The following is a 15740-nucleotide window of genomic DNA, read 5'->3' as shown; positions in this document are numbered from 1 at the left end:
TGGTTTAGTGGGCATGGTGGTGTTGGGTCGATGGTTGGACTCGATGATCTTAGAGGTCTTTTCCAACCTTAACGATTCTATGATTCTATGAAACCGGTGTTGCTTTTATAAGCTGCTTTTATTGGATTGGTGCCACAGAAACATGAAAATTTTGTACCTAATTACTTGTAGACAGGCAAATAAAAACACAAATGCTTTTGTGTCATTACTTCATAGTGTAATCACTAGCGGCAGAAATGCAAATGTGGTACCAAGTAAACTGGCAGCAGTCTTGTAAAATAAAACGTATCATTTCAGTGCTTCTCTCTTTGTTCCTTGAAAAGAACTGTTACTGCTCTCAAATAATTCATAAGCCTACTAGCAGGCAAAGGATGAATTATGGAAGAGGCTTTTTAATGTGTTTTGGTTCAATAATTAGAAGATAAATTGTAATCTAGCTGTTCCTGGCTCTTGTTCTAGTTATAGCAATAGTAGAATCTAATTGGAGGTGGTATATAAATTCATTCCCTTTAAAGAAAGCATAAAGTCAGATTGTTGGACTTGGTAAGGTTTTTAAGGTGGTTATTATCCTTTATTCCAAGCTGTGACTTTGAAATGGAGGTAATTTTAGTATCATCTTAGTATATGCCCAAAAGCAAAATAATCATGCTGGATATTAGAGTGCTGATAAGTATCTGTAAGTTAAGCAAGCTAAATGTCTCAAGGTTTAGATATATAATTGAAGCCTCTCAAAATCCTTGGATTTTAATTTTTCTTTTTGCTACAATTAATAAAATCTTTATTAACATAACAATGTAAAATTTTATTTTCTATTAAATGCAGTTTTTCTTTCTCCCTCTGCCCCACCCAAGTAGTGAAGAAGTATTTTGCAAAGTTAGGAAAATCTGAAAGGGAAGGATGGAGAAAATAAGTAATTTTATTCAAATCAGCTCTTGTAGCCCCTGCACCGTCCCGTGGTCTTGATGGCCATTGTGAGATTGAATGGCTTCCTATATATATATAGACACACACCCCCCGCCTTGTTTGTTATTACACATCCATATGGAACTTTTAAAGATTGCTGTGGCTTCTTCATTAGGTGGGCAGGAATAAGAGCTTTGCTATGTAGTAGCTTCCTTGCAGATTGTACACTGTGCTTCTACACTCCGCTACCATGGGAACATACGACGTAGAAACTGAGAAGTCAGGCGAAAAGAAAATGACCCTGGTTGTAGGAAAACATGTAGTGCCTTGCCATATTTCTAAGCTGATGTAAGGGACAGAGGCAGCTGAATGAAGAAATTTGGAATACCACCTACTTTCTGCGTTCCTTTTATTTATATTACCTGTGATACTGCACTGAAAACAACCTAAGCTCACGGGAACAGTGAAAGATTGAATTGGTATAGTGCTGTGCCCCAAAAAGTAGATTCTGTGATTTTCCTTTCTTTTCAACTTTCGTCTATGACTCTTACTTTGGATTTTCCACCTGTATGCAAAAGGTGGAGGGGGTAAAAAGCCTCATTTAGCAGGAAAAAAAATACCTTCAGGAATCTACTGTGTGTAACATCCACTCTGTGGGTTGATACTGTGAAGATGAAGACTGCATTGCAGTGAATCTCCTTTGCTCAGAGTGCTAAATGCACTTCCCCTTGTCTGTCAGGAGAGAAGGGGAGAGACTCCAGTTTCTTGTAGAAGTTCATTCCAGATCTGTCTCTGCTATTTTACATGGGCAGAGATGGGAGACTTTGCTGCTGAAGGTGTCACATTTCTCATAAACTGCAAAAACAGTGTCCTGACTATTCATAACACAAACATGGAGAAAGTTTTTTTTTAAAGGTGCTTTTCACAAAATATAGGTGCAGACTTTAATATCCTGTGCTTGTTCTATTGAATGATTCCATTCTGCTAGACTCCTGTCATTTTGATCATCTTACTCCCCAACTGGTCGTACGCAAACTTTAAGAAAGTTTATTTAACCACAAAGGGAAATTTTTAATCTTTGGCATTTTAATAGGGTTTTTTTTTTTTTCAAGTATTTTCCATATAAGTTTAGATATGTGTAAATAATCAGAGGGGAAAAGGTCAAGATAAGGTATTACTGGAATTGACAAACATGCTTCATTTTTTTTTTCCTTTTCTTTCTGTTTGTGTTTTCCCTGCAGTTTTGATATACAGGAGAAGATTGTCGTATTAAATTAAGACTCACTTTTAAGACATATGTTATCTAGCATTGTTTTGATAAAACATGTTACAAAGGTCAGAGGTATTTAATACTAATACTTGTATTTAAAATATATATACAGAACCAGAGACAAGGGCTTTCCTTACTGCTCTGAACTATGTTTTTTGATGCCTCAGAAAATGGGAGCAGATTCTCTGCTTGTGTAGCTTATGGATTGACTTGTATGGAACTGTGAGATTAGCCACTGTCAGCCCCTTAGTTAGAAAAGTTTGCCCCATGTGAAACCACAGCACAATTGGATGCCATGGGTTAGGTGCTCTTGGATCTCTGGAGTGTTCAGTGCCTTGAAAGTTGTGGTGGCTTTTTTCATAGCTGGTTTCTTAGTATAGAGTGTCAAGAGCACCAGGCCTTTATGAGCAGGCTACCTTACCTTGTAGGATCATCATGATGCCTTGCTCATAGGGTCGATCCTGAAGTTTTCTTAGCTCCTGAAGCTCTTAAACCAGTCAGGTATCTTGATAATGTTCTTCCCAGTGCTTTGTCTGACACTAAAGAAGAAATAATACTTTGAAGTACTAAGAACTTTGCTCTGCTGTATTTGGTGGGACCAGATCTTTCAGGCAGTCCACTGCATATTCATGACCATGTCCAGCCTAAAGAAAGGCTGAACTTTTCATTTGGTTAAATATGCGTGCAAAAACCTAAAAATCCATTGGATTCAAAGCTTCTAACCAATGTTATGAAATCCAAATTATTCACTGACAACTACCATTGTGCTGAAAACCTACTTGCTAGTGAACACTTACTAAAACAATATTTATTTAACAATATAAAGTTCCTACTTTTTCAAGACTTTTTTTTCTTCTTTTATTTTAGGTACTATGATTCTTCAGATTTGAGGAGCAGCACTTTCTCTAAATGGGATGACAATACAGATTCTTTTTGGAAGAAAGAAAATAACAGTAGAGATGTTGATGTAATGTTAACTTCAAAAAGTACAGGATTTTCAGACAGGTATACAAAGAAAATGTAACTGATTTTTGTACAGCAAGGCCAAGCTTGTTAGTATGATTTGAGTCCGGGTCACAGTAGTGGGATTTTTTTCAGTCTAGAGGGAAAATTTGGCCATAACTTTAATGAGCAGTCAAGGGACTTCCTGGCTGAATTTCCTTTGTAAGCTGAATTTCCTGTTTAGTTATTTTACATTTTAAGCACTGTTTTGCGCAGTGCTGTAGAGTATATGTACTGGAGGTAATTTCCAAAGCGTTTCAGCAAAAAAAGAAGTAGACAAAAGATGTGGAGAGAAACTCAAATATTTGTGTTGTCCTGAGAGCTACTTGCTTTCCCTGCTTTGTTTATTGCCTAATGAACCAAGCAGAACCCAGTTACCAAATGAATGAAACTGTAGGGTACTCAGCTTTCAGGATGAAGGTACTAAAGATACTTGCAAACAACAGGTCTGATTGTTGCGATGATAAAAAATGAGTATATTTCTTTTCTGACAACTGTGTTTTTATCTTTGTAATCAAGTGGAAAATATAAGAATGTGGGGTTTTGTGTGCTTGGTTGGTGTTTTCTGCTTCTGTTCTTATTACCTGTATTTTCATTTACCTGTACAATGCAGTTTGTGCACTTCAGTACAACTTTTTTTTTTTAAACACAAACATGTTCTGTTGTTTCCTAAAGACTGGACCAGTGATGCATATTACACAAAATAGGGGTTCATGTCCCTAACGCTATCACTTCCTTATTTGAGTACATTTATTTAAAAAAAAAAAAGAACAAAGCAAGTGTTGAGTATGTATGTTTGAGGTGGAAGGCAGTGACAGTTCAAAGGATGTTGAATCTTTTTGTACTATTAGTTTAAATCTCAATTTCACTGACATTGTGTTTTTGTTTTTTTGAGGTTTTGTAGAAATATTCTGTCCTTGTTGACATAATTTTGGCTTGCTTTTTAAATGAACTCTGAAAATAAAGATACAGGATTGATGAATTTGAAATACTATGTTTTCAACATCTTGTAAAACTGTCACTGGAATTTTATTTGCTGCTATATCAACTTAGTTATCTGAATTTCTTTATCCTGGGTTCATACTGATTTAATTTTTATTAAAAAAAAAAAAATCACAGTTGTATTCTAGGCTTCGCAGAACAAAGATGGTAGTGCTTCTTGTTTGATTTATTGCGTTCTGCCATGATATAAATAAAAGTTACACTCACTAATGTGTAGAAATATTCTGTCCTTGTTGACATAATTTTGGCTTGCTTTTTAAATGAACTCTGAAAATAAAGATACAGGATTGATGAATTTGAAATACTATGTTTTCAACATCTTGTAAAACTGTCACTGGAATTTTATTTGCTGCTATATCAACTTAGTTATCTGAATTTCTTTATCCTGGGTTCATACTGATTTAATTTTTATTAAAAAAAAAAAAATCACAGTTGTATTCTAGGCTTCGCAGAACAAAGATGGTAGTGCTTCTTGTTTGATTTATTGCGTTCTGCCATGATATAAATAAAAGTTACACTCACTAATGCAGTTTATTTTTCTTTTAGGCCTACATCTCGTCGTAAGCCTGAATATGAACCATCTTTAAACACAGATGAGGCACAAAAAAAATTTGGCAATGTAAAAGCAATTTCATCAGACATGTATTTTGGAAGGCAAGATCATGCTGATGTAAGTAGAAAGCAGTGATAAATATTTTTGAATGTTAAATGTTCTTTGACTATAAACATGGTGTTCTTGTATAGAGAGAAGGCAATAAATAGTTAAAATTGGTAGAATTAGTAAGGTTATAGAATTATGTCCACTTGAATATTTGTTTGATAGAAATATACAAGTCTGTGATAACTCTGATAGTTTAGTATTTCCTAAGGAGTTGCAGCTGCAAGTAGGACTTTACCTCCAACATCATTCCTCTCTGATAGAAGTGGTAGCCTATGATTCAGCAGTCTTCATTTTTGAAAGAATCAGCCTGATGCTGGGTGAAGGCTTACTTCTTTTGTTCTAAATACCCAAACTGATGCTAATAAACCATTGTTAAAACAGCTGTCCCCTCTGTGTTTTTTACTTGGAAACTTTATTACTATTGTAAGGCTACGTAAGCAGATAAACGGTTCAACAAATAACATGTAATTGAATCAGCCTAGGAATAAAAACCAGATTGATAGTGTTGCATTTTGGAGGCAAGGCATCATTTAAAAAAATCTATTTTTAATGAAAAACTAACAATGTAAACAGTAATGTAAAAAAAATATAATCAATGTATTACCGTTCCCAAGGAACTCAGAAAAAGTTGAATTAAAAGCATCGTGATTAGAAAGGTTAACATGATGCTAACTGCAGTGCTTTTTCCTTATCCTACCCAACCACTGCATTTCACACTTTTTAGTTGTTATGTTTAATGGTTGTGTAGTTCATTCTCCTCTGCCTTTTCAGCAGTCCCCTTTTTTAGGGTAGCTAACAGTGGGTAGGCCTCTTGGTGTCGCAATGGTAAATGTCACTCTTCGATCAACTCAGAAATGAGTTGAGATGATGACAAACTCACACCGTGTAAGTCATGTGAAAACTAGAAATGGGAACAGCTTTCAGAATGGTCAACTTCAGCTGGATTTGTATGTTCTAAAACTGTATCTGTACTCTCACGAATTATCTGACATGACCTCAAAAGATGACAGCATACTGTTACAATACTTTTTCTTCTCAATTCTTTTGTAGTATGAAGCAAGGGCTCGACTAGAAAGACTTTCTGGAAGCTCCTCTATAAGTTCAGCTGACTTGTTTGAAGATCAGAAAAAACAACCAGCAGGTACATACTGAACAGAGTGAGAAACTAGCGTGCAGCGGGAAATGCTCTGGTACTCTGCTTCTAGTTCCACTTATCAGCTAGCTGTTGCTGTATTCTGTAAGAAATGTGCAAAGTGCAGTATGCATTAGTATTGCTAGTAGGTCAAACAAGCATGACAGGTGTAGTCATTATTTAAAACAAAAATTTCAAGTTCTGTATTTTCAGTTCAGTAAGTTCAATATTTTATACTTTTTTTTATGTAACTTGTTGCAAATAATAGGCTGACTATATCATAAATAATTTTTATCAAAGAAAAACTAATATTTGATTATAAAAACAAACGAGACAACACCTAAATTGACTGTCAGGTAGATTTTTTTGTTACCATAAGTAACTTATATTTATATATGTGAAAATAGATGTCATAATAATATTGAATCTAAGAGGAATCATTAATAAAATGTTAGTGGGCTTGAAATTCCCATGTAATCTGTTGCATGGCATATCCATTCATTGGGATATCTGCTTCTAACACTGGTCTTGCCAAATTGTTAAGGGAATTTTGCCATCGGTTTGTCTGTTTAAAAGATTTGTTGGAACACCTTACACTGGAGAGTATAGTTCATCAAATTAGAAATGAAGAAGTATTAGGTTAGATTGACTGAAAAGTAGCCCCTTAGGCTGTTGAAAATCTCTCATTCTTTCCAACACACTTTTTGGGTAGTGCAATAATGTGAAATAGAAAAAGTAAGAAATACTGGAATATTTTACTGACCTGATCAGTTGGGTTTCATTTCGTAACTTGTAAAGAAATGGAAAAAAAGAATTACTGAAGAACTCAAAATCTGTGAGTAATTACATGAATAGGCTGGAAAAGAAAACAGTATGCAGCATCTGATTTTACTTTGGAAAAGTTGGAAGAAAAAAAAGCCACATGACTATTCAGTTTTGATCCCCTGAAAGCAAGTTTTGAATACACTGGCTAGTAGAGAAATAACTCCTGTTACCAGTTACTTAAGCTGGATTTTAGTCAATTGAAATGTTAAAAAAAAAAAACCAAACCAAAACAATTAAGGAGGGGAGGAGACATAAAGCAGAAATCATGGTAAGTTACTTTAGCCACTTGAAAGAATATTTTCAACATGATGTCATACTTGTGATTGAAAAAGATGATGGGAACATAAAGAAATAGTGTTTCTTTCTGAATTTGTAAACAATAATTTTTTCAATAATATATGGAATCATGATAACAAATATTTTGTTATCAAGCTATTGTTGAATAGTACTTTCTTCATCCTTTTAATTTTCTTACATACAAATTATTTTATATGGAATTAATTTTTCGTGTAATTTGTGGGGTTTTTACACAGTAATGAATAAGAGAATGAACTAGGAAAAGGTAAATATAAGCTAAAGATGGGGCAAATTGGCTGATATATATATCTCTGTGTGTATATGTGTGGATGAATGTGCCTTTCTACGTACATATACATATATACGTGATAAGATTCTCACCGTATTCTGAATAAGGGTACTTAAGGGCAATTATATAATGTTTACTATGTGTACGTGAATTGTGCACACATGATTATTCACCATTGACCACTTGGAAAGGTTCTTGGGGCTTGTGAGGGGCTTGTGAGGGAATGCAGAGATTCCTAATACTGGAATGAAAAATACCTGCCTGCAACTTGAGGTTAGTTACTCTCTGTGACTGGCATGTAACCCAACAGTAAATTTAAAGTTATATTACAAAGGCTAAACTTCTGCTAAATTTTGTGGGTTGTTAACTGCTCTAAAATAATAGTGAGGAAAAAAACCACCAGGAATTATTAGTTTGTATATTATAAATTCACACTATATTCAGTCCACAGCATCTTTGTTTCCTGCATGTTTTTCTGTTACACCCCCAACCCCAAAGACTCATCTTTTGACAATGGCCCTTCTTGGAGAAATTCTACTGCACTGATAGCTTGTCTGGTGTTGAATTATTGCCAAGGCCATCATCAGTTCCATTAAAATAAAGGTTACGAGGAGACAGGAGGCTGGCAACAAAAATGCTGCTGTAATTCTGGGGTCCTTGCCAGAATAAAATGTCCTTTGAATCTGAAGTTGTTTTTATGAGCACTGCTGAGATTTTAGGGTAGAACAGTTTTGGGATGCTTGCTTTTGTACAGAATGCTGTAGGAGCTATTTACCAAAAAGAGGGGGCTGCAAGAAAATGCTTTTACTTTGCGTTGTATCAGTCCTGTTGCTTATGAAAGATGGCATGTCAGATGGCTGACTCGTAGATGCTGCTTTTGAAGGAAATCACAAGAAAAGGAGTTGCTTTCCTGTCTTCTTTACAGGAAGTTTTTCCTGCAACCATACATAACCAGAAAAACCAGAAAATTCATGTGGCTGAGAAGCCGTTAGAGCCTTTCTCAGGTTATTTATATCTGCAAGTTTTATTTCCATGACTTTGACTTTAATAACAAAAATGCTGAAGCATTTGATAAATGGAACAGATCGTAAGGGAGTCAAAATTACAGTTCAGAAATAGGGCTGTCTCAGTGACAGTGAATTTTTGAAAATAATCTATAAACAAGTGTGCCCGTGCGTTGTAGAAACAGCTACTAGCCGGCTTTAAAGGATGGGGTGGGAAGCTCTCTGAATGTGACTATGCATCTGCTGCTAGGAACCAGCCACTTAGCTTAGGCAAATCAAATTATCTACAGTAATGTCTGTCTTGGCCTGCTAACAAGGCAGGTGCCTTTAATTTCCCATGAAGAGAGGAGCTGCAGGTTCTCTCTCTCCTCCTCCTCCTGCACCCTTTTCAAAAAGAAAAAAAGGAGAAGAAAGGGTTGCCAGTGCGTAGCAATGTTCTGTATGGAGCTGCTGTCAAAAGGAGTTACAGTTGTGCGGGTTGTGGAGTCTGCGGCTGGACGAGCTTGTCCGAGGTTCAGTCACTGCTCACAGGTTACCAGTTGTGTCCGGGCCTGTTACGACTGTCAGTTGGCTACATGTCTAAATTAAGGCTACAGATTGCAGTCTCCATTTTGCAAACAGTCTGTTTGGGGATGCTTCTTCTCAGAAGCCCCATTTATTCCTGAGATCATAGTTCTGTGATGCTGGTTTACTGCCATTTGCGCCTTTTACAGTATCAGGTATTTAATATTAAGGCGTGGCAGTAATTCTTTTTGCAAATGAGTGGGTGATTGTAATTGTTAGCGTGTTAATACTTACCGTGCTGTTAGTTTTGAAACATTTTTGATTTCTGTTATCTTTAGGCCTATACTTTTCATAACAGCAGTAGAGCTAACACTTCCTGGCCGAACTATATCGGCTTTAAGGAAGGCTGGATTGCCAGCTTTGTTTTGGAGTTTTAAAACTTACTTACCTTTACTATAATTTCTATAGAATTTTCCAAGCCTCAGATGTAGTAATGCAAAATATGTGTGTATATCCAGCATGCAAAGCATACCTACGCATGTACACAAATAGGGTTCATCCCTTCAGCCACCACTGAAGTGCATTCATCTTTAAATTGCAAGGTAATAACAGCTGGATAGGATACAAGACAAAGAACATTGCAGCAGATTGAAAGTGCAGAATAAATCATACATCATCCAAACACTAATTGCTCAGCTGGGAATATAAAGTGTAGAAGATGACACTCTGAGTGGAATTATGAACAACTGAAAAAAATTAAAGGGAAGGTGCATTTAAGAAATTGGAGATCGATGCCTAGTGTTTTTTACAGTGTCGATCAGGCATGGGTATTTAGTGCTCCTAGTAGTATATTGTACTTCAGGGGGAAAAAAAGGCTGCTTTTAATATGAAATTCTGTTTTCTTCTTGTGTGTGTGTGTTCTCCTTTTAGGAAGCTACAATATTACAAATGTCTTGCCTTCAGCTCCTGATATAGCTCAGTTTAAACAAGGAGTGAAATCAGTGGCTGGGAAACTTTCTGTACTGGCTAATGGGGTCATGACATCTATACAGGTTAGTAAAAATATTGCAATATATTAACCATCAGTTAAAGTCTTTTTGTACGGATTTAGTATCATGGATCCTGCTGTTGAATCATCTTTAGGGAGAAAATAATGAATTTGGTTTTGAGCTTTGTAGACCTCTCATGGTAGACAGTAGATCTTTATCCTTTTAAAAATATATCTATAGCTGATAGCTCACCTTCCTTAGAGTATCTTTTTTGCCTTTTCCCTTATACAGTTTATTTCTTTTCTTACAATTGAAACAAAAATTCCATAATGGAAGTTATTTGCTGTCACTTTTTTTTTAAAGTAATAATAGTTCATAACTCAGAATAGAATAGTTAGTTGGAAGGGACCTACAGCGATCATATAGCCCAACTCTTGAATTGGCTCTTTAACTGACTTGACAGTAATACCTTTGATCCATGTTTGTGTACAAAATTAAGACATCCTGGTCTCAATAGTGTAAAGCATGCTTCATGCTCCAGTTAGTTTGCGTTTCCTATATGAGGTCAGTGGGAGCTCTCGGGTGTTTGAAAATCAGGCTCATTATCCTGGAGTTTAACCGTAAACTCCAGTTCTTGGAAGCGCCGGTCAATTTTCTTTAAGTCTTTAAGAATTAAACTACTATTTATTTTACAAATGTAAGTAAAACTAATTTCTTTCAATGGAAAACATACTCATGTCTGTCTTTGTTTTACTTTTCTAGGATCGATATGGTTCATAACATCTTTTGTATCGACATAATTAAGTACACTAAAGAAGGATTAGCTCTTCAGCTACACGAGTAATCACACTGCTGATTCGAATGAAGGTTGCCTTAAGACTGTTGATGTTTTTACTTGTTCCAGCATTTTTGTTTCCTAGTGCAGCTTTCTGGCTCAGCCTCTTCTTACTGCTAGTTCATCTTTACAGAGCAGAAATCTTGTAGCAACTTGTTACATTGCATATGCTGCTTTTTTTTTTTTCCTCCTTTACGGTCTTGTATTTCTTAGTGACCTTAATGTTAGATGTTGGAAGCTTTATTTTATTACTGTTTTGGCTGTGAGGCAGGAAAGAGAAAGAAGGATGAACGCGTACATTGGAAATGGGGCTTCCTAACAGAAACCTCAGTGCAGTTGCATCCTTACTCACCAGTCATAACTTGTCTTCTGACTGTCTTACGAGCTGTGGAGAAGAAAATGTAAATTAAGCATATGCTGAGGTGGTATTTAGTGGACTGTAGCAAAATAGAGAACTAAGTTAAACCTGCACTTATCAGGAAGTAGAAGCTCTTGCAGTCATAAATAGATGTGCATTAAAGTGATGGGGAATTAGTGTTTTAAAACAATATTCCTGCTAGAAAATTGTATGCTTAGATGTGAGGTATGGAGAAGACAAGACACGTGGTATATTGAATAGTGGATTTCATCTTGTCATGGGAACAATCTATTTATTCCTAGTTTTGAAAGTTACAAAAAATTGCAATATAGAATCCTTAAGTGCTTTTTAAAAATCTGTATTGTGTACAAATTGGAAAAAAAATTAAAATATATACAGGACCTAATAGAGTAGTTAGTTAAATGTTAAAAATGTTTAGAACAATCTTAATGTTTTGATAAATTATGAAATACTGAATGAGGAAATGGTGGGGCTGTGTTTTAGACAGTCTAGAATTTATTGCTGATGACATCCTGTTTAAAAATGATTATGACCTTGAACGAAAAAACCTCACAACCAAGAATGAGCTCAAGTTAATTCTGTTTTGTAACTTTATTTCTTAATTCAAATTTTTAAACTGCTGATACCTAATAAAAACAATTGACATAAACTCATTTTTTAATGAAATTTCTATGTGCAGACACTAGTCTCCAGCTTTCTAAATACTGCCATCTGTATTCTGTCTCTACAGTTTCAATTAGGGAAACTAGCTTTTCTTATTAAATTGCTATAGTGATTTAGAAATCAAAACACAAAGGCTGGGCTGGAAAATAAGCTACTGTATTGAAATACTGTGTTGAAATACAGTTAGCAGTATAGCTGTATTTGGTTTTTAATTTCTAGCTGCGTTTTATATTTAACTCTTAGTTCTGCTAACTTTCTCTTGTGGCTGTTGTGTTTAGATTTATTAATCAAAAAATGATCTTTCTTTTTTGAGAGTAGTACAAGATGAGCATTTGTTCTGCTTAACTGTAGGGCATTACAATAAAAGACTTGCTTTGTTTTCTCCTTTCACACCCTATAGAGATGATTTTGCTAATACAACCAGAAAATATACGGGTCGGGGCTTGCATTGGTTTTCTCTAATTACAGGTAACGATTCTCAGTTTTCAAACTACTCTTTCAGTTAAGTCTACACACAGTAGTAAATTTGTTACAAGTAAGAAGTGGTCTGATTTTCAGAGTTGCGATATACCAACAGCATCCAGTGACTTGCAGAAGACCTGCTTCTCTGATAACTAGGCTGCATATTTAGACATTTGTGTATGGATGGAGTTGCTTAAATTAAGACAGTGAAGCATAACAAAATGTAGTCCTGTCACCTCCCGTGGTTTCTCATATAGGAAAGTGTATGTGAGATCCCCTACACTGAAATAATTGTGTGCATTTTTTATGCATCATTGCAATACAGAGAACTGCTCACAGATGGAAAATATGAAAAATTAGTATTTTCAGTACAAAGTAAGAAGTTCTAGCAGGAAACAACTATGGGGTTATCTTAAATGCCATAAAACGTGCAACTCTAACAGATGTATAAACTTTTTCCTTTTTGCTGCAATCTGAAGATTACATCACAGCGTTCTCTTACTGGTGAACGACAATTCAATATTTTCAGGAATATTGTGCAGTTCAACATAAATTGGATTTGTTGTTGCAGATTCTTTATGGCAACCTGTGTACTGCTAATACGTTCTCTTGACATTCTCTTGACACAATGGCTGGATGAATAGCTCTTGACCCCCAGTACACCTATTTGTGTCTTTAATAAACCCATGAGCTGTCACTGCGTTTTATCAAATAGAGGTGGGGAGGGGTTGCCATGTACACTGGAAGAGCCAGCTTTGACTCCTCTAGTCTCCTGGGACTTCAGGATGCCATGGCACCTCTGATCCTGCAGGATTTGATTGGACTGGGTCAAAGGGAGAAAAAGTCTAAACTTAAAATGAGGTTTGCATTCCTGCTTTCTTGTGTGTCCTTTTCCTGTCTCTCATCTTTTGCTTTCAAAGACGTTTGTCAGCCTCTGATAAGAGGGGCAAATGACTGATGCCGCTGCAAGCATCACAGGTTTTAGAATGCATGATAAAACCATGTATTGGATCTGTTTTTCTGACAAGTTTGCAAGTGAAACTTGGCACTGGTCACCAGTTGCATTTTTTTGCAGTTCTTCCCTTAATCCTCTCTTACTACAGTTACACATCTTGCTTTTTCAAAGCTGGAACTGAATGATGGCAGCAGCAGCTGTGAACCATTCAAGCTAAACTTTCCTCCTCTTAAAGTCCAGTAAGGATACTGCATATAAGGGGAGGGGAAAGAGGATTATTTAATACTTTATATTTCAGAGAGTTTATTTTTGTAGGTTAAATTGAAAGGGCTAGAAAAATGTTTAAAGTTAGTTGTTAAAACACCAGAACCAGCATTAATTCGATGCAGAGACCTGTACTCTCCTTCCCTGAGTAAACTGTGAAGGGTGGAGGGGGGAATCTTGTTACCGTCTGTTTCTCTTGCTTTTTGCAAAATGGGAAATGCTCAATGCTGTCGTTCTGGTCTGCTTCACATTGTTCCACTGCTGGGAGAAGCAATTCCAGAGCCATTTTGATGCTGATTTAAGCTTTTTGTTTTAGAAGGATTTTGTAGTGCAAGAGTGGGCTGAGTGACTCCATAGCATAGGAGTCTGTAAATGTCGCTTTAGCTATGTGTATTTTAACACTGCTGTTGTCCTGCTCTTGAGTCAAAGAAGTCTAGCTGTCATTGTAAATCAAGGGTGAAGCTGAAGACCATGTAAAATGGTGTGTGCTTGGTTTGGTTTTGAGGGACTTTTACACAAATTAGCTTTTTTGCATATCCATGCATATGAGACTGGATTCTCTTTGATCAGTAATGGTCAAACTGGTGTCCTACAGACCTGGAGGTTGCTGAGGTGGTACAAAGCGGAAAAATTGCATTCATCCTTTGTCCTGCTGCTCACAACTTCAAAGGCAGTAGCACTGCCTTTGTCTTCTTGCAAGATCAGCTGTAACTGTCAGAGTGTGTTACTTTTAGTGCTTTCAATTTAAATTTGCTCTTAGTGTCTATTTTTTAAAACCTTCAAAGGGAGCCCAGCCATGTGGTCTCCCACACAAAGCAGTATGGTCTCATAGTTCTTTTTCAACTTTGATTTCTGTGAGACTTTTCCTTCCCTTTATGTGGTAAGCACTGTTGCTTTCTTCCCAAGAAGATGTGGAAACAGAACTGTAGCCCTGTTGAAGCAGTCCAGAGAGCCTTGTGGTGCTTGGTGGGTAAGTAGAGGGTTGTGTCTGTCCTGTTTGCAAACTATGCAAGAACAGTTTGGCCTCCGGTTTGCAAGCCTCTAAGGGTGCACCTTCTGCAACAACCTGCTTGTTTTTAGAGAGAAAAGGAGAGGAGCAGTAGAAGACTTGGAACTTCTTTCCGCTTTCAGCTTGACTTGCAGCTCCGTACTGAAGCTCTGCAACACTTATTTGTAGCTTTGGATTTTGTGTGGTTAGTCTGACCTTTCTGTTCAGTTGTCTCTAAGAGCAGGTTTTGAACTTAAAGGTAACTATTTGTGTATCCTAGCTAACAAGAGTTCAAATCAGTTGCCTACTTACAGACATCTGTTGCCATTAGAGAAGTCCTAGCATACCTTGCCTGATCGCTGGCTGCAACACCAGAAGGTGTGGGTCTCCTGTAGTGCTGCATCATCAATCGCGAACACAAGGGCATCTAAAGTACCTACAAGTGGGCACCTGGTTTGGGCCCCGTGTAGCTGCTTTACATGGAGCAATATGGATATCTACTCTCCACCATTTGTACTGATGCTCCATATGCTTACAGCATGAACTCCTACATTTTCTCTTAACTGGGAGATTGGTATGGAAGAGCTGTGGCTTTCCTCGGTGAGGGGTGGAGAAAATAATTGTTGTTGACGGGCTGGTTTGGGAAGGCATACGGCGGAAGTGTGTGAGACAAGATGGCAGAAGATTTGGGTAGGCAGGAGGCAGGTTTGGTGATGAGGACATGGAGATGTTCCCATCCCAACACTGCAGGATCCTATAGCGTGAGAACAGGATTCTGCAGTCTGAAGTTCAAGTCAAATGCTTTATTGGTTCATCAACTCATGAGCCAATCAATATAAAACAGCATTTGTATTTATAAATTGATGTGGTTTTCTCTTGGTTTCTGTAAGATCAAAGATCTTCGACCTTCAGCAGCCCCACAACAGAAGGGTCCTCTGAGAGACCAGGCAAGGTGGACAGCTGTTTAATTTCTTCCGTCTGCAAGGCAGCTATACCAAAAGCCCAGCAGTACCCTTTTGGGTCCTTGAAATACCCTCTCCTGAGGTAGTCTATGCCAAGGATGCACGGAGCCTCTGGGCCAGTCACAATGGGGTGCTTCTGCCACTCATTCCCAGTTAGACTTACTTCAGCTTCCAATACAGTTAGCTGTTGGGATCCCCCGTCACCCCAGAAATACAGATGGGTTCTGCCCCTGTATAGCTTGATGGCATTAGGGTACACTGTGCACCGGTGTCTGCTAGAGCCTTATAGACCTGTGGGTCCGATGTGCCAGGCCACCGAATCCAAACAGTCCAGTAAACCCGGTTGTCCCTTTC

At 37.1% G+C, this 15740-nt stretch overlaps 1 protein-coding gene across 1 annotated transcript in view; it reads left to right on the top strand.

Moving 5' to 3' along the window:
• The window catches only part of ARFGAP3 (ADP ribosylation factor GTPase activating protein 3), a 33646-nt gene extending 21532 nt beyond the window's left edge, over nt 1–12114 (top strand). The window contains exons 11-15 of the mRNA XM_009279039.2: nt 3041–3178; nt 4724–4847; nt 5889–5979; nt 9820–9941; nt 10641–12114. Coding sequence (XP_009277314.1) covers nt 3041–3178; nt 4724–4847; nt 5889–5979; nt 9820–9941; nt 10641–10658 — 493 coding nt within the window. The 3' untranslated portion in view covers nt 10659–12114. The remainder of the gene's footprint in view (nt 1–3040; nt 3179–4723; nt 4848–5888; nt 5980–9819; nt 9942–10640) is intronic.
• Nucleotides 12115–15740: the final 3626 nt, after the last annotated feature.

The sequence above is a fragment of the Aptenodytes forsteri genome, unplaced genomic scaffold (assembly GCF_000699145.1).
Source record: "Aptenodytes forsteri isolate BGI_AS27 unplaced genomic scaffold, ASM69914v1 Scaffold241, whole genome shotgun sequence".
Lineage (NCBI taxonomy): Eukaryota > Metazoa > Chordata > Aves > Sphenisciformes > Spheniscidae > Aptenodytes > Aptenodytes forsteri.
Note: the sequence above shows the minus strand (reverse complement) of the source record. Positions and strands in the feature narration are given on the sequence as shown.